General features: G+C 44.9%; 1 protein-coding gene across 2 annotated transcripts in view; it reads right to left on the reverse strand.

The window, feature by feature from the left end:
• Positions 1–21,529, reverse strand: part of ETV4 (ETS variant transcription factor 4) — a 125,092-nt gene that overhangs the window by 20,225 nt on the left and 83,338 nt on the right. For both annotated transcript variants that reach the window (XM_069237775.1, XM_069237776.1), the window contains exons 9-10: positions 5,116–5,181; positions 3,361–3,429 (exon numbers count right to left, since the gene is read on the reverse strand). In XM_069237775.1, the coding sequence (XP_069093876.1) occupies positions 3,361–3,429; positions 5,116–5,181 (135 nt within the window). The remainder of the gene's footprint in view (positions 1–3,360; positions 3,430–5,115; positions 5,182–21,529) is intronic.

A 21,529-nucleotide genomic window follows, 5' to 3' on the forward strand; every position in this document is an offset into this window, starting at 1 on the left:
TTGGGGGTGGAGGGTTTTTTCCAGGGAAATGGGGATCGAGGGTCCTGGACTGAAAAGGCCTTTTAACCGCTTTAAATTGATGAAAGAGCCAAAGTGATTATGTTTGCATTGTCGGTTTTCCTGCACAGCAGTGCTACCCAGTTAACGATTAATGCGACAGGAAGACAGAACTTGTGCACTCCGTTCTCTACAGATTTTTTTTTCAAAATAAATAAATGTAAAATAATTTTCAGATGCTACAAAGCAGGCTATCAGCAGACAAGTTTCACTAATTCAAGAATGGCCAGTGAGATGGATTTACTGATAGTTTATCATTACAGCGTAATAGGATCACTAGTACATCTAGTACGTCTGCTCAAAGACTGCACACACGACACCATAATCAGCCGTGAAAAAAGCTTTTCTGAGCTTTTGGTGACTTGGCCGTCTTGATACTGAGCTACCAAATATTAAAATATTTATCTTTCTTAGTGAAAAGAACGGTCAAAAAACTCAAGTATAGGATAGTACTGAAAATAAATCAAGTTCTAGATCAAGTTACAGGCCAGTATACTACATACTATTAAAGCATACAACATTTAGAGTCTCTTACCTAAACTTCAAAATAAACTACAATGGATTAATAGTTCCTAAGCCCCAAACTGATCATAAATGAGAAAATGCACGTAGTCTTCAAACGCGGCTAATACCACCACTTCAATGCTGCAGTCGGCTCCTGTCTGTCCTGCTAAAAATAGAAGTGTATTTCCTTATAATGCAACAATGTCATGTGGCATTGGCCTGTCTGCCTGCCTGTGAAAGACACGATGTGGAACTAACACCAGAGGTCGCCCAAAATAGAGACTGAAACCTGAGGAGAGATTAAGCCAACTCTTCCTCCACATGACCTCCCCGCCCCTCACCCTTTCAACGTTAGGATCACTTCTTACCCATGTGCATTAAGAGTGACATATGCCCAGCACAGTGGAACAAGGTAACTGGACACCAGGACATTGCTAATACATTTGGAAGTGTTAATAGTCTTTGACAAGGAGCCATGACATGGCCGCTCTCCCCAACAAGATGGAATGCTGAGAAGCCGAAAAGGGAGAAGTCAGCTAAGTGTTAAGGTACTCAGCTGAACTCAGGCCAGAGGCATCACATTTCCAGCCCCGGATTCAGATTTAACTGATGCATTCTGGGAGTTCTAGTACTTGAGCACCAATGAACCATCTGAAATGAGGTAGCCGGCCACAGTGGTTTATCAGTGGGCAGTGAAGGACTGGAAACATGGCGGCTCTGACGTAGAGCCCCGTATTGGTCTTACAAATGGTATAGTAGCGGTTCTTAGAAGAAAGAAGAGAGCAGTGAGGGTAGACTCTCTAAACTGTCAGATAACTGAACATAAACCGGTTACAAAAGGGAAAAATTGACTGGGGGCATTTGAAATAAAGGACACCAGGCCAAAGAAAAGTGAACATTCATGCTCTCATATGCATAGGTATTAAAACCGCAAATTTCTACTTTGCACTGCATCAACAGTATACATTAAACTTCCATCCAGTACCATCATGCACACAACATGGCCTAAGTGCTCTGAAGCTGGGAAAGAGATGCCCTCTCAACAGCATGTCAGATCCCTTAATAAACTAACGTTCTAAATAATTCTAAAGAATAGCTCATCTTCAACAAACCACACGAACAGGCACATCACTAGGAAATCCATAAAACTGGCTAATCATGCCCTTCAAACCAGCTTCTTCAGGCGGAGCAATGGGCAATGATAGGGTGAAAACAAATGTCAAGTCCTCCTGTATACACAGCCATCGACAAACTACATCAACAAAATCATGCTAGTGATGGGCAGATCATATTAGGCCATTCACCCCACGTTCACCATTATTAGACCACATACTAGACAAAAACGATCTCTAAAGGCAACACATTACCCTTGACAGCAACCAATGAGAATCCCAGCACCATAAAGGTCACAGAGACTGCACAAGTAATATTGAACCATATGAACGATAGACGAGGGCTATACATAGGTTACTGCAGGAAATGGCTTGCGCTACAGGTCATGCTGGGGTCATCTACCCCCATCCCTGCATGACCTCATCTACAACCCAATGGGAACTCGAGTCGTCCCCTAACCTCACCCCACCTCAAGTGATCCAAATGCCATGGTTAATGCAACCTGCCTGGGGATTTTTTTTATTTCGTTAAATTCTTAAAAGATAAACAATAAATGTGTATAGCTGTACTCAACTAGTGTTAGTGTGGAACACATCAAAGGCACCAAGGCACTCTTAGGAGTGTCAATGTTTGAGCAGATATTTATTGGACCCGATTAAAATGTGACTGCTGGGTTGGAATGTATTGGGTTCAATGAGTAACTGTTTGTAGCTGATAATGGGGACTAACATGCAGATGTTGGAGCGTAGTGCTCCAAAATCCATGTTACGATAATTAGGTAGCATTTGTACCCCTGATAACATTTCAGGCAGGTCAAGCCTGCTGAAGTTTATCAGGAAAAACAGAGTGCAGTGCAAGCCAACTCCTAACTGCAATACTAGGGTAACAGAAGTTACTGCACATATAGCAATTAACCAAGCAGCTTGTAATGAGGGCCCAAAGGGCAGTTTCAGGTGCAGCTTCACGTGGAAGGCAGTTCAGCGTGGTGACTGCAAATCCCAACCTCTAAACACGAGGGTACCCAGGAGCCCTTTCTGCAGAATCATTTTAAGGCTTATTTTTTTCTTCTCTCTAGTACCACATTAAAAGTACAACCCTAGGGAAAATGAAAGAACTTAATGATTTACTAGTGTCAAGTCCAAATCTTAAAAGACAGTCACATTGTTTGTTGTGAGTGGCCTAAAGAATAGACACAAAGGCAAGACCGCTACAGATTGTTAGTGTAATGGAGACAAAATAGATACTTTTAACATGGTTATCAGCAGGAATGGGTGCCTTTGTAACATCGGATGCATCAGCTAAAAATCAAAATATACCTATGAATCGAAACATCAGATGAGGAAGTAAATGCATTGCATCATTATATGAAGGATACTTACATAGACAGCTCTACAAGAAATAGAGCACTAAACAGTGGCGTAAGAAATGGAGTACATGGGAATGCATAAGGCAAAGAACAGAATGGGACAAACGATTAACAGGGCACGGACGAGAGAAGGACTACACACGGTGGGAAGGAGATCATCTTCACATGATGTCCAATAGGCACCAACCAGCTCTGGCTTACTAAGGCCTGTACAGTGCATCCCATAGCACCCACTCAAGACTCATTGTTTCTGTGCATGGAGCCAAACTACATAGTGAGGGGTAGGAAAAACGTTGTGCTGTTACAGATAGGTCGCTAACCTTCAAATTTCTCCGGAACTACACAGGCATCATCTGGAAAAGCCCTCATCTGCTTCTCGAAGCCATAGCCTGTAAAGATAAATGACAAGTTTATAGTATTTGTAAAGGAAACACCTTGTAAACAAATGTTGAACTGTGGGCTTCAAGGTCAGGTGGAAATTGCAATTCATACACGTACTATCACCTGCGAGATCACATGCAATCAGAGGTAGGGAGAAGAAATAAAATGCTTCTTTGGCCTTAATTATTTTTTTCTTGAAAAGTGACCTTGAGCACCAGTGTATGGTGTACAACTGATAAGCAGACAGATCAAGGCTTAATTCCTTACACTCACCACAGGTACATTAAAATTGTCAACTTAGCATCGGAATCAGCTTTTGACTTGGGATACAAGATTGTCTGGATATTGGGATGGACGAAGAGTACAGAAAGTTACAAGTGAAAGTGGGGAAGGGAATGTGTTCAAGTCAAGGTATTTGTCTCCGAGACTTTGCTTGAAACCAGGTCCTACGTCTTATACCCTAACCCACCCCTAACCATCAGACTCATTTCTTGCGGGAAGCCCAACAATTTTGCAGCCACACCACCCAGAAGATTGTGATGACACCTGCTCAATCCTTGTGACCAAACTACAACTCATGCTCTTCAAACTTTAGTCCTCAGATGAAGACTGCTTTTTCTTCCTGGTCACCTCAGCTATGCTGTCCTTGGAATAAGACTTTGGTTCTTGGCCTTCTGTTGCCCTGTAGCGTTTACTTCACTCATGTTGACTGAGTTACCAGTCCTACTATTTCCCATTGCATGTTGCCTGCAACAATCCCAATGTGTCGCCTTTTTGTTCCTTGGATCCCTCTGTCCTTCTTAGTGTGTTAACTGATGGGTGTTCCTGAGGAGTTTTGGGGTGTGGATGATATTGCATCAAGTGTCTCACAATATGTTACACGGTGTCCGATGTGGAGGTAGGACCTTGTGGTATCATGTAGTTTTGCATACAGTAATGTACCGAGATATGGTGTGGAAACCTACTAAGTGCAGTGATGGGGTACCTTTAGTTCTGCAGTGTAGATAAATACTATATAGTGGAAGGTGACGTGATATTAGTGCAATAGCAGTTAGTGCTGTACGAATTAGTTTGATTAGGGGTGCTACACTTTTGTCTGAAATATTTAGTGAGAGAAGTTGCCGTGTTGCGTGAGGAGAAGTGGAGTTGGGGGAAGGGGGGTGTTCTGCATCAGGCGAGGCCTAGTTAAACACGTGTTACTCAAACGTAACTTCACGTGTATAGAGAGGTCTTTCCATGAAAACCCAGGGGAGCACATGGACCAAGCCCCCACATATTCCAGCACATTGAATAGACAGTGAAAAAACCTCTATCTTCGACAAAAATAACATTAACCAAACAGCAGCAGAATTGTGTGCTACGCAATGAAAGCTATTATCCTTTCTTTTAAGGGATCAAAGTCACAAAAGTGTTGATTACCTTTTTTAGCCGCCCCCCCCCCCCCAAAAAAAACAACAAAAAACTTTTTTTTTTAAATCAAGATATTTCTGTACATAACAGTTCAGTTGACATGCGGTATGTAGCTTGACGACTAACTAAATTTAGACATATGAAATTCAATTTACTCATTTTGTCATAGATGGCAAGCTCCTCCAACCAGTCATCATCTGCTGTTAAAACAGTGTACACGCTTGACCTAGATCCTCATAAACGTGAAGCTGGCCAAATTCTGAAAAGAATGAGTAAGCACGTACCCTCTGCAGCTGCATGGTTTGGATAGCCCTCCATGTTCATGTACATCGAGGCACACCCAGGCACATCTACAAAAGAGAAAAATTGACAACTGTCAGGACAATTTCATACTGGATGCGAGAACACCCAACCTTGATTTCATCACAAGCAGTGAATCATGTTGAAGACATCAGCCCTGGTGTGACATTCATCTCTGTGTGCACATGGACATTGTGGAGGTCGAAGATACGTGAACACATGCGGATCATACCTGCTTATACTAATAGCTTTCCCATTGATTTTTAGCATAAAAGCAGACCAACTATAAAAATAACTGGATTGCACGCTAACCTAAATAAAGTGCTGAACATCCAACCTGGAGAACTAATACTAACACTGGAAATGCAAACATGTCAAAGGTGATCACCTACAGCCTACACTGCTCATCCTTGACATTCCTTAAAGGGAATTTATTGTATGTGCTAATCTGCTTCAATGTCAGTGTCCTCTCCATTTAGGAAACAATAAATTGCCAACTGCTTCTGAAGATCACAGTTTAGATTTATAAATCAGTACATCCTATTCGTCCCCGACCTGCGCGATCAATGGTCTGATTCAGACACTGTCAATCTGAAGCACATTTCCTTCAAATACATGTCAACATTTTAGGTGCATGGACCATGGATCGTACATAGACTCTTTGGGAGTAGCGCAAAAGGCCACGGGAACCTCAGGGTCCCTTGAGGTGGGTATTTTCGTGCTTGGATCGTTTGCCGCTGCTGTAATGCTTCTTACAATTGTGCTACGTGCATTAGAAGACGCCGCTGCTGAGCCCCTGCTACAATGATACTACCAAGCAACAAGTGAAGGAAGAGTGGCTAGAGTCGGTTACTAAGAAATAGGAGGTCCTACAGAGAGTCTACTTGACGTTCTGCTGCGGCAGCAAGTTTGAGCAAAGAGATGGCATCTACTTTACAGTCTGTAAAATAAGGAGAACCTTCAGCCCTAGGAAACACATCTATCTTATGTAACATGCACGACCAATTGTTGAACAAATTACAAACGCGAGGAAGCTAGCTCACAAGGTAAAATTCCACAAACCATCACATATGGCATTTTCTAATCCATTCATTCAGAAGCTTATCACGAGGCTGCACATCTTCAAGTTGTCCAGAATTCTGCAGGGCTATCCATTACTCCTGCTAACCACATCTGGCGCACTGGCATTCTCTGCATATTTTTTGATTGGGTATATTTGTGCACGTAAATGATGCAGCTCAGTATGTATTCCCACTTAGAGCTCAGGCTACACATAGTAAACTAGCTCTGGCCTACAAGCACAGAAATGGCTCCACTCAATCAGGATGGTTTGCCACCCATGAGAATTTCTACACAGTAAGAGGCTACTCCACCAGCATACTGACCAAAATTTTACAAAGCTTCTTACCCCACCCACCATAATACATACAGAAAATTCCACTGCACTTCGCTGTAGAAACTACCCAATGTGATTTTGAATTTGCACTTTTGTAAGAAAAAAAAGACAAATGAACCAGACTCATCCTAGCAGCCACTACTTGCATTTTCACATTTGATACTGATAGGATACCTCACAATTTCAGGGATCTGGGTAAAGCCCACAATTTCAGGGATCTGGGTAAAGCCCCGATACATAATATCAACACTTCAAATCACTGACCTGTTATCAATGGATACAAAAATCTATAAATATTAAATTCTACACCCAGAGCCTAATACCAAACATTTTATTTTTTAACCTAACTCATATTTGAAGAATCTGACTCAGATTGCGGGATAGCAAAAACAGCGTCACTACAGCACTTTTACGCCATTTTATTATTAGTCAGGTTACTTTCAGATGTTGTGTATTACAAAACAGTGGAAGCCTACACAACAACAGCAGCTCCATTCCATTTTTGGGAGGATAGTCGATGTCCAGAGATTTTCAGGACCACTGGATGCTTGTACTATTACAAAACCAAATCAGTCAAATGAACTGTCAGAGAAGGGAGCCTTTAAATCTCTAAACTAAAGTGTACTCTTGGTGTGTTTAAAATTCACTATTCCACAACAGTGAGCGGGGAAAGAAGAGGGCCCAACAACCTTAAACTTAGGCACTACAAAATGCGTAAGATGCGCGATATAGGGACATAGTTTGCATCTGCTGCGGTCTCTAGCAGCGCCATCCTATCACACAGCAGTCAAGAACCATACAGGAAACCGCTCCAATCCGACTGCAAGCATCAAAGAGCTTAAGTGCATTAGTTACAACTTGATGAATATTCCAGATGCCCTGTAAGTGAATTTAGCACATCAGCGGCTCCAGAAACCTGATTAAAGCCCTGGACGCAATTCTCAATATGGATTGGTGCCCCCTCCAGCAAGTAATAGCAGGCAATTAAAATGGAGCATTTCTTTGCACCAAATGCCTGAATGATAAGAGTTCGGTTAGTATGGTAGAATGGACAAACAGTAAAATTGCTGTAACAAGCAGCAGTTGTTCTGCTTTCTTTGTGACCGAGATGTGAGATCTTGGGCTAATCATTCTATCTTGCCAGTTTTCTTAGTACACCTAAAAGTCAGAAGCTCTTACAAACACATAATAAACACCAGTTATAAGCTGCTTGGCACAGTGTAGGCCACCAGGATAAAAACAACACATCTGCAGTGCAAAATCAGAATGGTTATCATGACTGCCACAATTCTGGACTGTATCTTGGGCTACCACAGTATACTAGAAGGGTACCTAAGTGCTAAGGGTTTACAAGGGAAAGCTATGCCCCTAGCTATACTGCTTTAGTCAGCATGAGCAGCTATAAAGACTGACCCACAAACATCTTCAGATTGATCCAATGCGCAGAGGATCTTGTCAAAACCCCCATGCCCCACCCGAGGCTGCATGCTGTCATTTTTAAAGTTAGGCTAGAAAAAGGTAGCACACCCCAACACTACCTTTCCACCCTGAGGCCTCCGCCTAGTCAACTTCTGTCCACGCCCCCTCTTAGGCGAGATGCACAAGGAAGAGATAGTCCAAAAGTGGTCCAGGAATGCAAACTCCCTACTAGATTTTCTGTAAAACCACAAACTACACCGACGAGTTCCACCAAGATTTTGTACGCACATTTATCATATGTGGGTGATCTTAATACCTGCCAAAGATCTATGCACCCCATTGCTTCCTCCCAGACCTAGGATTTGTAAACTTGAGCGTCTAGCCCTTTTTTAACATGCCAATTATATCAAAGCCAGTGATCACGAGCACAATGCTTTCAGAACCAGTGATCACAAACACATTGTTGTGGCATATGCGCAACCCTTTGTTAACTCCCATTGAGAAGATAAAACTATTATTTGCCTAAAAAATAATCAGGACAACTCAATACGAGCTTACCCATAATTCTCACTCTTGTATTATGAAAGCTATGGAATGTGACCCAGTATCTGGAGTGATGCAGAGCCCTCCACTGACCTTCCAAGGCTTCCTTTGAGTTTACAACTGGGAGTCCCCAGGTACAATTCTGAACTTAGGCTGTATATCCTGCTAAAAGGTCACTCTTAGAGACACTAAAGCCAAGGTGGCATTTTGAGCTGTGAGCAAAAGCTTATGAGCCCAGATGCACTATAGATCTCAAGTTTAAAGTTATGGAATCCTCCTAAGTACTCACAGGGTGATGTTAGGCATGAGACTATAATCACATTTGTACCCACTAATTAAAAGCTCAAGCAACGAGCTCAAAGTCATGAAAGTTATGGACATGTATTTGTTTGTGATTGCTACTGCAAGGTTGTTAACATGAATTTGTTTCCAATGTGGACAGAAAAACCTGCCCAATAATCTGAATGTTTAAGATCAAGAATAATCGAAGCACAGAATAATCAGTGTCAACCTTCTGACAGAAGGCTAATCTGATAATCCATAACTGAGTGAGGGTGATCTCGCATACTTGGCAACATTTAAAGACCAAAAAGAGGTTGTATTTCTAAATCCACTCACTAGCATAATGCGGTAAATGGAATTGGTATCACACTTTTCATTCGATTACATCACAGAAAATGACGTGCATTAGCACATGGATAAAGGAAGGGAGCATGTGACCTCTGAGCCAGGTGGCATCATAAGATGCCATCTTTCTCATTTCACCTGCCACATCTATTCTTTGCTCCTTTTTCTTTCTTACTTTCTCTTCCTCCCTTGGACCTCCTCTCTCCTATACCCTCATCTTCACCTGCTCTCCTCTCCTTTTGTGTCTTCAGCTATTTCCTTCCCCAACTACTTCATTCTCTCTCTCCCCACAGTCCAGTCAGCCTTGCCCCCCCCGCTTCCGGCCTGGAGCTCGCTCATTTCTTCCCTTATCTTTATCTCTCACACTATTGCCTTCTCATTGCTCTATTTTTCTGCACTCCAGCCTGTCTGAATTCCCCTCTCTCTGCCTCTCCCCAAGGTCTTTCTATGCTCCTCTCCTCTTCCTTTTCACTTCCACCTCTCTGGTCTCCTCCACACTTCTCACTGCATTGCCTCAGCCCTGCAAGCACTGCCTTCAGCCCCGGGGCGCATGGTGGGGGGAGGTGGTCTTACTTATTTATTTTATTCCAATAGTCCTATTCAACTCACCGCCCACTTCTCTTCCCTCCATGTCCTGTCTCTGTCCTACTCTCCTTGAACCCTTCTCTATCCTTCCCTCTTCAGACATCCCCCTGTCCAGCCATCTGCTGTCAGGGAGGGTGGTTGTTTGGTCACTCCTATCCCTTCTCTCTGCACCTTTAACCAACCCTTTCCTTAAGTTATGTAGAAAGGGAAATACTTGACTCCGATTAAGCTGTAGGACACCACAGTTGTGTCTCACCTGCAAAGAGCAGCGAGCAACCTCCAATGCCCTGGGCACAACTTCATGCAACGCAATACAATTCAGGTACTCCCTGCACTGGCAGATGTAAGGCATAAGAGTGCCAGTGGTTAATTGAAGCTGGCACTGTGAATCCATAGAACTCACTTTCGAAAACAAATTTGCTGAGATGAGGCAGGCTGGCAGCTGAGTGAGGCATAGAAGACTGGACCAAACTCAGATCAGTGTGACTCAGCTTAGCTGAACCTCCACTGCCCGATCTCACAGCTTAATAAAAGGAGTTGAGAGCACTTAGGGAAGGGTTCTCACCAGTGCTTAATTTGTAAATAAAAACGTGCCGGTGCCCAAAATCCTCCTCTTAAACATGCGACTGCTGCAATTAAAGGTGGGAACACAGAATACTGAGGCAGCGTAATCCTGAAGGCATCTCGGGCCTCTTTAATCCATTTACAGCCACTCCCTGCCCCTTCAGCTCACTCTTGCAGCTTTCTGCTTTTTCCCTTTGTGACGTTTTTTCGTTTTTCCCTTCTTCCATCTTTCCCATACGTCTTTTGCTCGCAGCAAATGCTTGAGGCAGAACCAGCCGTCCCGGCCCTCAAAGATAAGTGCAGGTGCTCCGCACCGGAAACAACAAGCACAAATTAAGCACTGGTTCTCACAGAAGATGGCGGACTAACAGCAACCCTAGAAAAATCCACAGGACTGGCATTTGAAACATGTAGACGGTAGGAACGGCTCAAATGTGGCAGCCTACCGCTTAAAGCAGTAGGGATAAAGGCATGGATTCAGACAACGCCTGCCTTGCACGATTGCAGGAAGAAAAAAAACCTGCAAGAAGCATTGGAAGGTAAATTGATGTACGAGTCCGACATGGTTAGAGCGAGTGTCATGTGAAAGGGACAGGGACCTGCTGAAGTCATGTGATGACAAACTTGACATATCAGCTACAAGTACAGGGTTTACAAAAATGAGTACGATATTACACAAGCACCGCACATTCATACTTCAGCTGGCACTAATGAGCACTATGGTGTGCTTGGGCACTTGGAACAGCAAACTGACCAGGAAAGGGGACACACTTATTTAATGCCCAAAATGATGTGCCCAAGGCTTAGTATGCTTAAAGCACTTAAAGTAGGGGTGATTGTACACAGCACAGAAACGCAAGCCTAATAGAATGTGTCTACCAAGGTGTCCGACTTGGGGAACTTTCTGATTTACTAAAGTTGGTGCCAATTATCAAACCCCCGCTATCATCTCAGGCCTATTGTCATCCACACCCACATACACCCCCCCCCCCCACACTCCCTAAACGTTTTTTAAATGTAGGTTGTTTATGGAGCATTTATTTTATTTTTTTTAGAGAGAATTCTTCAAATCACCTTTCAACCATTTCGGTGAGCTGGAGTGTTCAGTAGAATGTGTGTTATGATCAGAGTAGACAAGATTAGGATCCAAACAGAGGCAAAATCAGACCCTGCGCTTGATGTCTGGGCGGCCCCTGAGCTTCACTGTGTTCAGTTAAAAATCAGCCTGAAAGGTTTGCTTTCAGATGTATCCTAAAGGCAAGCTTTCGACTTGGAACATGAGCATTCTATGGTAGGAGCATCTTGAAAATGAGATGGTTAATCGGGTTTGTGGTTATCAAGCGCAGGCTTGTGTTTGGTACATCGAAATAGGTTGATTTTGGCAAATATCCTGACCGTTCGTTTCAGTGTGTCGTTCAGGATGTAGGACTTTAAACTTGATACACAAGTAGAACAGGAGTCGAGAGGGTCTGTTTCTTGTGACCATGTGTGTATGTTCAGGTACAATCTGCCACCTGGGTCTGGAAGGTTGTGCAAACATTTCATAGTTTAGTGCAGATAACATCAGTTCTGCCAGATATTCTCTTTGGAAGAGGAGGCTCTCTAGGGTCAGAGATTACTGCAGACTGATTTCAAGCATGAAAGAGAACAGAGCCACAGAGAGCCTGTTTCCTTGCCTTCGGGGGGGGACTTAAAAGTTAAGAAGCAAGGTGAAAGGCAGTGGCTTGTACTCACTCTGTCCATGGACAGGGTCACAAATGCATTCATGCAATTGGGATTTTCATTCAGTGAAATGTCTGGTCCAAGCACTTGAAGGATATTTGGCTTTCCGATTAGTTTTCGTCCAAGCCTGGATGTTGTCAGGATATGACTAAAATTGCACGTGGTGTGTTAGTGGATGGGAAGGGGGGGGGGGGGGGGGGGCGTTGGTCTAAACATAAAATGTGCACTGTCTTTCAAACAAACAATTTAAAAATGATTATAAACATATTTTAGAAAAGGTTTAAATACCTTCAGTTAGCTTGTTGGTAGACAGATGACTAGAAGTGATTCTGTATAATGGGGGAGTTTGCAATCCTGAGTTAGCACTAAGCCTTTGGACTTAAGTTATTTTACAGTGAATGCGAGTGAAGAGTGATCTGGTTTCCTTCATCTAATAAGCAAGTTACTTCACCTTGTGTGCAGTCAATTATTCAACCCGGGATGTTTTTCGCCAGGCTGAGTTGATTCGGTAAATTCCAGATTTAGCATTGAAAGGGAAAGTTAATAAGGAGTATATCCTTCAAACCAAAGTGCTGGTGACATATATAGGCGGGCCAGCTCGGGCATTCCTGCAAATAGCTAAGGAACAGGTAGCCAGTACTGCACAATGTTTCACACTTTGACTTACTGCTGCTGTGCCAAAAATAGCTTGTGCATTAATTAAGTGCAGCTGTGGCTCTTTCACTTATGCGAATTTCCAGCAATGTAGAGGACCCTCCCCACTTTGGCATTTAAACATTTCCCAACAGGTATTATGCATTTTGAAGAACAGCTCGTGGATGTCTGAGCCCCTCTGGATTTTCAAGAACAGACATTGTGATTGCTTTAATACACAATGACATCACAACATTGGGTACAGGGATGTCATCAGCCCGCTAGTGAATAAAAAAGACTTGAAGGAGAGAGAGTATTTTGCAAACCGGTTTAACTTCCTCATAAATGTATGTTTGTGATTGACAGACACACAGGAGATAAGCTATTTTATTAAAATGTTCCCACGCACAACACTTTAAGGCAATTGCGTGCAGTACAAGGGCAGAAAAACAACAAGGCAGTATAGGAACGTTCTCTAACCATTCCTATACCTCCGTCGAAAAACGGACATCCATAAAAGCAATGTTGCACTCAGTCACCAAGGGCGTCGGGTTTGGAAAGAAACACATAATTTGCCTTCAAAGCGGGTTTCCCATCGAAGGAGGCAGGGAGTGATTATAACTTCCAAATTGTTGTTTTCCATTTTTCTCCGTGCATGCCTGCAGGCAAGCAGTCGACCTGTAAAAAAAAAAATTCAAAGCAGATCATATTGCAGTGGGCTGGGTTTTTCCTCTTCTCGAGATGAGGTCAGCTGCCTATGAAAAGAGAGCTCGGTGAAAGACTACACCACAGCCGGCCCAACTGGGACTTATAGTCTTTCCAATGTCCTCCATTTTGTGAATGAAATTCCTCCAAGCTCATTCAAAGAAAAAAAAAAAAGCTCCCTGCGCAGATTCGCAGGGCGGAAAGCACCATTCAAGGGCATGAAATGTAATCTCGTCCCCTGCCATGGAAGGCAGCGCTGGTTACACTGCCTGAAGGTCACCAACCCGGTGAAAAGTCAGATAAGCTTGGTGAACTTCCAAGGCAGGCAAGGTCCAATACTGCCACGCGGGCATTCTAGAGCCCACGAGTCCATAGAGGGGGGGGCGCCATTTGCTGTTTATAGCGCAGGAGGAAATGCAGCGAGGTACGTACTGCTCGCCCTCACTTTAAACAATTAAAAAAAGGCTGGTAAAATGTCATCAGGCAATAGTCAAAATGTCACATACTAGAATACTTGTAATGGAGCATTAAAAAAAATAATAAAAAAAAAAAAATAACACGTTTTGCCTCATTGCATATAAATGAAAGGTTACTGTTGCAGTAAAAATGGATCGTGGAACCACTGATAATGGTGCCAATCACTTTTGCTCCTAGCGCGCTCAGATCTTTCACCTAAGTAGAGGAAAAAATATATATTTTTTTACAACTCTCTCTGTCTAATAAGCCTTATTTCTACAAGCAAGACCATAAACAAAAACGTTAATTGAAGCTATAAAATGCTAATATTTTAACATGAATTTAGAGTTTAATTGTAGGTGTGGTAGAAGCTAAATTCTTTGGTTAGAACATCCTCTCAAGTTATGGCCTATTTCAATTAAGAACAATGGAACTATGTCTTCCAGTATTTATATAGTCTATAAACAATGTATGTTTTGGGGACACTAATATTCTTGATCAGAGTGTACCTCTTTAAAAAAAAAAAAAAATCTCTAGCCTACTACGGAAGCCTTCCTGCACCAGGCGTCTGTGCCTCTTTGTTGTAAGGTTCAATCATGCAGTATTAGTAGCCCAGTTGCCATCTCATGCCCTGTGCTGCTGGGCTGGAGAGCAGAATTTGGCTCATGTACTTGCAAACCTGTCCTTGCAAGCCAAAGTAACAGGATGTTCTCACTTAGGTTTTGCCCTCCAGTTCCCTTAAAAGGTGGGTTTGAACCGAAGCAACCAAGCACATCGAAACACAGCCTCAGCTCGTCACAGGTGAACTGTAATGAAGAACTGTACCATGTGCACACAACAGGCATAGTAATGAAATTCTAAGGTAAGGAATCTGCAACTAGGGTATGTCTCTACAGGATAGTTATTGACGGTAAGTAACTTGTTCATTTGACTGTGACCTCTAGTTGCAGATTCCTTACCTTAGAATAGATACCCAAGCAATACCATCCTTGGTGGTGGGATGCTAACCAAAACCATACTATTAAGTCCTGCAGGACCGAACGACCAAAGTAGCCGCCTCAACAGACCTTACTTTACAGTCAGTAATGTTTAGTGAACGTATGCATGGATGTCCACATTGCTGCCTGGCAGATATCCAGGACAGAAACTCTGCGTGCTAACACTGTGGTGGCAGCAGTAACTCTGGTGGAGTGAGCACATAAGATCTCAGGGGGTTGCTTCTTTGCAAAAGGGTAGCACTTTTTGATGCAGAGCACCACCCAAGGTGAGATGGTGAGCTTCTGCACTGCCTGCCCTTTCTTCGCACCCACATATTGTATAAAGAGCTGATCGACCACCCGGAAATCTTTAATATGATTGAGTTAGAACACCAACGCTCTTTCTGGATCCAGGGAGTGGAGTCTACCCTCTTCATGAGAGGGATGGAGGGGTGCATAAAAAGTAGGCAAGGTGACGGATTGGCCTACCTGAAGAGGCGTAATAACCTTATGTAGGCAAGGTGACGATTTGCCTACATGAAGAGGTGTAACAACCTTAGTAAGAAAGGAGGCCCTGGTACGAAGCACCACTTTGTCAGGATGGACAGATAACAATGGGAGACTAGAATAAGGAGGGCTGGTATGGCAATCTGAGAAAGGCTGAGACGGCAGATAAATGGCCTTTAATGGAGCCAAAAGCAGAGCCCAGCTGAGCAAGAGAAAGGATGAACAGGAGAACCTCAGATAGAGGTGCTGAAAGGGAATCAACAGACTTGTTGGTACCCCATGCCACAAATGTGTGCCAACGACAGGCTTATACCAATGTGGTGGAGGTATGTCTAGCTGCTAAGATAACATTACAGACTTCAGGCGGAAGGATAAATGCTGTCAACTACCGCCGCTAAATCTCCACGCAAGAAGGCGGAGTCTGAACAGGTTCAGGTGGAGAACCATCCCCTACTGCTGCAACAGGAGATCCTCCCAAAGGGGCAGTCCGATCGGAGGATCTGTAGCCAAACTCAGAAGCTTTGGACTAGGCACGAAGAGTCTAGTATTCAGAGACACAAGGATTACTTGGGTCCGGTCATTTTTTATTTTCTCTAGAACTCTGGGCAGAAGTGGTATTGGTGGGAAGGCATAAAGGAGGCCTGAGCTCCACTCAAGATAAAAAGCTTCGCTGAGTGAGTACTGCCTTAGAAACTCCAATGCGCAAAACATCGGACATTGCGTGTTCTCTGCAGAGGTAAACCAAGGCTCTCCACACTGCTGAACGAGGCCTTGAGCCACCTCTGGATGGAGATGCCATTTGTGATCAACTTAGCATCAACAGCCGAGTTCGTCTGCTCTGGCGTTGAGAGTCTGCTAGATGTTGAACCACCAAGGTTATGCCCTGGTGTTCCAGCCACGTCCAGTGGCGTAATGCCTCTTGACAAAGGGTCTGTGACCCTACTCCGTCCAGCCTATTGCACATGGTAGTCGTGTTGTCTGTTAACACCTGCACCACTTTCCCTTTTAGAAAGGGAAAGAATGTTTTTAGAGCAAGCATGATCGTCCGGAGCTCCAAAAGGTTGATGTGGAGTCCGGACGCCACCTGAGACCAGAGACCTCTGATCTCCGCTTCTCCCATGTGGCTGCCCCATCCCAGAAGTGACGCATCTGTCACCACTGTAAGATTTGGTTGGGGAAAGGAGAGGGGTCTGCTGTTGACCCAATCGTGATTCGAAAGCCACCACTGCAGATCATGCCCAGTTCCCTCTGAGATCCGGAACATGTTGGAGAAGTTTCCCTGATGCTGCGCCCACTGGAACTTCAAGTCCCACTGCAGAGCCCTCATATGCCATAGGTCATATGTCACCAGCACGATGCAGAGGCCATGAAGCCCAGCAGTCTCAGTCATTCTCACCAAAATCCAGGATAGAGGCGGAAACATCGGAATCAGTCTGAATATCCTGGACTCGCTTTTTGGGAGGATAAGCCCAAAGCTGTACTGTGTCCAGAACAGCTCCAATGAAGGGGAGCATCTCAGGAGGAGTCAGGTGTGACATCGGCATGTTTATAGTGAACACCAGCGAGTGGAGAAGGTTTAAAGCAGACTGAAGTGGGAGACGACCATCTGGGGCGTGCTTCCCTTCAACAGCCAGTTGTTGAGGTAGTAGAAGACTGAAACCCCTAACCACGGCCATCACTTTCGTGAACACCTGAGGGGCACTGGTAAGGCTAAAGGGAAGCAGAGTAAGCTGAAAGTGCTCGTGGCCTACCACGAATCGCGAATAGTGTCTGTGGGCAGGCAGGACTGGTATATGGAAGTAATCATCTTGCAAGTCCAACGTTACCATCCAGTCTCCAGAGTCCAAGGCTGACAGGACCTGAGCCGGGGGAGCATTTTGAACTAATCCTTCTTGAGGAGGGGACCGAGGGCCCAGAGGTCTAGAACAGGGCAAAGGCCCTTGTCCTTCTTGGGCACCAGAAAGTAGCGGGAATAACAACCACAACCTACTTTTGGCGCAGGGACACTCTTTATGACTATCTTAGCCGAGAGAGCTGAGACTTCCTTGCGGAGAAGTGCCAAATGATCCTAAGAGAAACAGTCATAAGACGGTGGCATGGTCAGAGTTGTAGTCTCGAAGGGGAGGGAGTAGCCCCTTCGGACTATTTGCAAAACCCACCTGTCCGTCGTGATGGATTCCCAGTGGGGCAGGTGATGGTGAATCCTGCCTCCTACTGGTTTGGGATGGGTCAACTGACTAGGAGGGTTTGGAAGCTGCAGTGGGGGTGGACTGGGCAGACCTCTGGCTTTCTGACCCACAAGCCTGTTGGATTCCACATCCACGGCACGCAGCGGGCTGAGTAGCATGCGCTGCTCAGTGGCTGGAAGGGAAAGGAATGTGAGAGGGAGCCCCTTCCGTGGCCACGAAGGGGGCGAAAAGCAGACTATGCTGGGCGAGTGGCTGCCTTGAGACCAAGGGACTAAGCCGTAGCCCAGGACTCTTTAAAACGCTTGTGCACCAAGTCAGCTTTGTCTCCGAAGAGACGGGTGCCATCGAAGGGCATGTCCATGAGAGACTGTTGGACATCCCCCAAAAAGCCAGAAGCCCTCAACCAGGCGTGACTCCTTAAGGCCACCGTCGACACAACGGATCTACCTAGTGAGTCAATTGTGTCCAGCCCACAATGGATCATTAACTTGGCCGAATCCCTCCCATCAGCAATGCTTGGGAGATAATGGCTCGGGTCTCCTCCAGGACCTGTGGCAACACCTGCGGAACCATATCCTATAATTAATGAGTTTAGTAGCCCAAAAGGTATGCAGTGTTTACGGACCGCAATGCCAGACTGGAGGAAGAAAACATCTTCCCAAGCTGATCCAGTCTTTTGGATTCCCTATCCAGGGATGCGGATGGGAATGCGCCAGAAGATGAAGAAGCCTAGATGGCAAGGCTCTCAGGTGTAGGGTGTTGGGACAGGAATTTAGGGTCATTTGGTGCAGGCCGATGGCAGCGGGCGATTGTCCTATTCACAGGAGCCACTGCACGGGACCAGGTACCCAGAAGGACATCCGTGAGGGCTTCACTGATGGGTAGAAATGGTTCCAAAGTGGAAGCCCCAGGCTGAAGTACCACAGTCAGGTTAGTCCTGACAGCCACAGAAATAAGCTTGAGGCCGAGGACCTGAGCTGCCAAACTGATCACCACAGAATATGATGCTCCCTCCGCCGTAACCACAGTAGGGGAGAAAGCATGCCAGTGTCTGGATACTTCTCCAGTATCCAGAAGTATCCAGGCCACTGGTCTCACCCAATTCTTGTGCCCAGTCCAATTCAAGGTTGTCAAGCTGGTATTCCAGAGGATCAACGACCCCACCCCTCCTCCCCCACCCCTCCAACCCTTGCCCATATCCATATCCATATTAAAATGGGTCAGAATCCAACCTGGGGTGAGAAGACCCCATCAAAGTCGTATCTGGCATCGAGCGACACCGTTCAGGCTCCAGGTCGTCGGGGAGGAGGATTGGGTCGACGTCAATTGTGGGCCTAACCGGCATCTGGAGCGTCAACATCTTTGCCGGCACCGGTGTCGGCACAGATACGATAATGGATCCAGAGGGCCCCTCAGTGGCCGGAGCTGAAGACGCCAGCACATAACCCGAAGAACCCCCATCCAACCCCCAGGCCCCTGAAAGGGGGGGGGGGGGGGGGGTCAGTCTGCCCAAAGATGAGCGGCATGGCCTCTTGAAAGTCCTTCAGCTGGGCAGGGGTGGCTCCTGGAAAGTCAGATAGGTGCGGAGCAGACCCAGAAGAAGGCCCAGCAGACGGAGGCCTAGAACGTCAATGCTCTTGCCGCATCGCATCAGCTGAGCGACGGGGTGATGTCAAAGAAGTTTTGGTCTTCTTTGACTTCTTATGACCGGAGTGTCCTGAGGATTTGGAAGGGGATGACAAGGATTGGTGATGACTCCACGAGAAGTCTTGAGACCTGCCCCGCCCCCCCCAAACCGAATGAGACCAGGAGTGATGCGGTGTAAAGCGCCAGGCTGCCTTAAGCATTAGGGACTGCTCCCTCAAAGCACTCAGGTTCATTTCCTGACACTTTGAGCACGACTTCAGGTCATGGTCATGCTCCAAACACCACAAGCGCATGAGGGGGGGGGGGAATCAATCACCAACGTCATTCGGTGACAGGAGTCACATGGTTTGAACCCAGTCTTTCGCGACATCCCTTGACGCACCAAAAAGTCAAAAACAACAACAAAAAGGTTGAATTTAGTCAAAAAGTGACTAGAGGCAGCTCTTCTCTGCATCTGCGTGTGGTGTGGAAATAAAAGAACTGACGTCAGCGCACCAGGTGGGGCCTATGTACCACCTCGACATCACAGCCTGTTTTTCATATTGTACCTAGAACAGTGCTTTAAGTTTGACTGGGGTTCTTTTATATCGAGGCTGTCCACAGGGGTAAGAGCTTCACAAAATATCAGCACTAGCTGAAGAACTCGGGTGTTAGAAATACCAGTTAAACCAATTCTAATCAACAAGGATTTGAGCTAAAATATTTAGTGAAGGGCCTGGAAGGGATTAGCAACGGTAAGGTACCAGAATGAGAAGTCAAGGTCCATTTGGCCCTTTTAGCAGTTCAAATCTTAAACATATAAATATTGTTTAAAAAGAAATATATGTTTAGTATTTATGGGAAACTACCTAAGTCTTACTAAATCTGCAGGTCCCCTCAGGTACCGGACCTGGACTTCTTAATTTGAAAGAGAGGGTGCCAGCACGTCCCAGTAGCAAATTCCCTGGGACAGCGAGTACCAGCATTTTTATATTTCCAATCCATGAAGTCGCCTACATCACAAAAATATAGAATATGGCAGTCTGGAAGAAGGGCGTGTACTTTGTGAGCTGTTCGCTGTTAGAAGGAATTACCTTGTTCGTGGAAAAGCATATAAAAATAAAAGTGGTTACTTTTTCGGATGTGAAACCACAGCTGACCATTTCGTTTATATACAATGACTAACACTTTTTTCCAAACTTCCCAATTCAACATCTTGCATAACAGGCCGCTCGAGCTCAGTCTGCAGTTTTATACACGACTTGTTTACGACATTGAAAACTGAAACTGAAAATAGCAGCCCAGACTCCATATTAGTTAACCCTGAATCCACCACACGCTTGTTCGGAAAGAACGCATATTTAATGAGCAGAAAATAATCAGTACTTGGACACCCTATTTCTAAGTAACAGTGCGCTTTTAAAATAATATGATAAAGACTATGATGGCAGAAAAAGGACAGATCCCACCCATGGAAGGAAAAATAGATGTAACAAGCCCCGTTACCATGAGAAGATAAAATACAAGTACATTTTAATTAACATTGTGCTGTAAGTGCTTCTTTATCCGGAACAGAGGAGAAAGGAAGTGTAACTTATTTTAAATAATTACACAATATATGTGGGCCACACGACTTCTCGCTCCTACCTACCCATCCCCCGTTAGATGCAGGTTCTTGCTGTCACTTAATGTTCTGTACGTTTCCTCAAGTCATTATGGCTCGCGTGCTTCACAAAAAATAAAGTTAGACGGACCCTTACCGCTTTTTGAAAACTTCACAGGGAAACTAGCATTTGACAAGCAAATGCCGGTATAGACCAAATGGTTGTTAGCATGCTTCCTGCGTCAAGTTTGAGGTCTGAGAGGAAAAACACTGAAAGCCATTATTCACAAGCTTCACTAACAAAGCACGTGCTTACGTCAACGTCATCAGCAGTGATTAGGAACTATGCTCCTCGGCCAGCACGAGGAGGAGCCAGGAAGGGAAACACTGGAGCGCCTCAGATGATGTTTGAGTCACTCACGTAACAGGCGTGGCCAACATGCAACTGACTCTGTCCCAGCCCAGCCGGCATGTGACCGGCTAGGCCCAAGCCCTACTGGGCGGTTTCACTAACCGACCCGTCATCCAAGGCGTGAGTTCCAAGAACTCTATGAAGTTTGACAAATACGTTTTCCTGACTTCTCTACCCGCCCTTTCCCATACAGCGCCCTGAATCACCACTAGAATGTATATTTTACTGGGCTGTGTACTCTTGTCCACTGCACACATACAACGAGCATAGAAAAAAAATCCCAACTCGAAACATTCTGAAACGTCCCTAGATTTTCAAATCATTTTCAGCCATTGATTAAGGCTGATGTGTTAAAAATAAATCTCCTTCAACTTCAAATCAGACCCCATTACTAGTTCGAGCAGTCAATACCTTAACATGCAACATAACCTGCA

This window comes from Pleurodeles waltl, chromosome 6 (genome assembly GCF_031143425.1).
Source record: "Pleurodeles waltl isolate 20211129_DDA chromosome 6, aPleWal1.hap1.20221129, whole genome shotgun sequence".
Classification (NCBI taxonomy): domain Eukaryota; kingdom Metazoa; phylum Chordata; class Amphibia; order Caudata; family Salamandridae; genus Pleurodeles; species Pleurodeles waltl.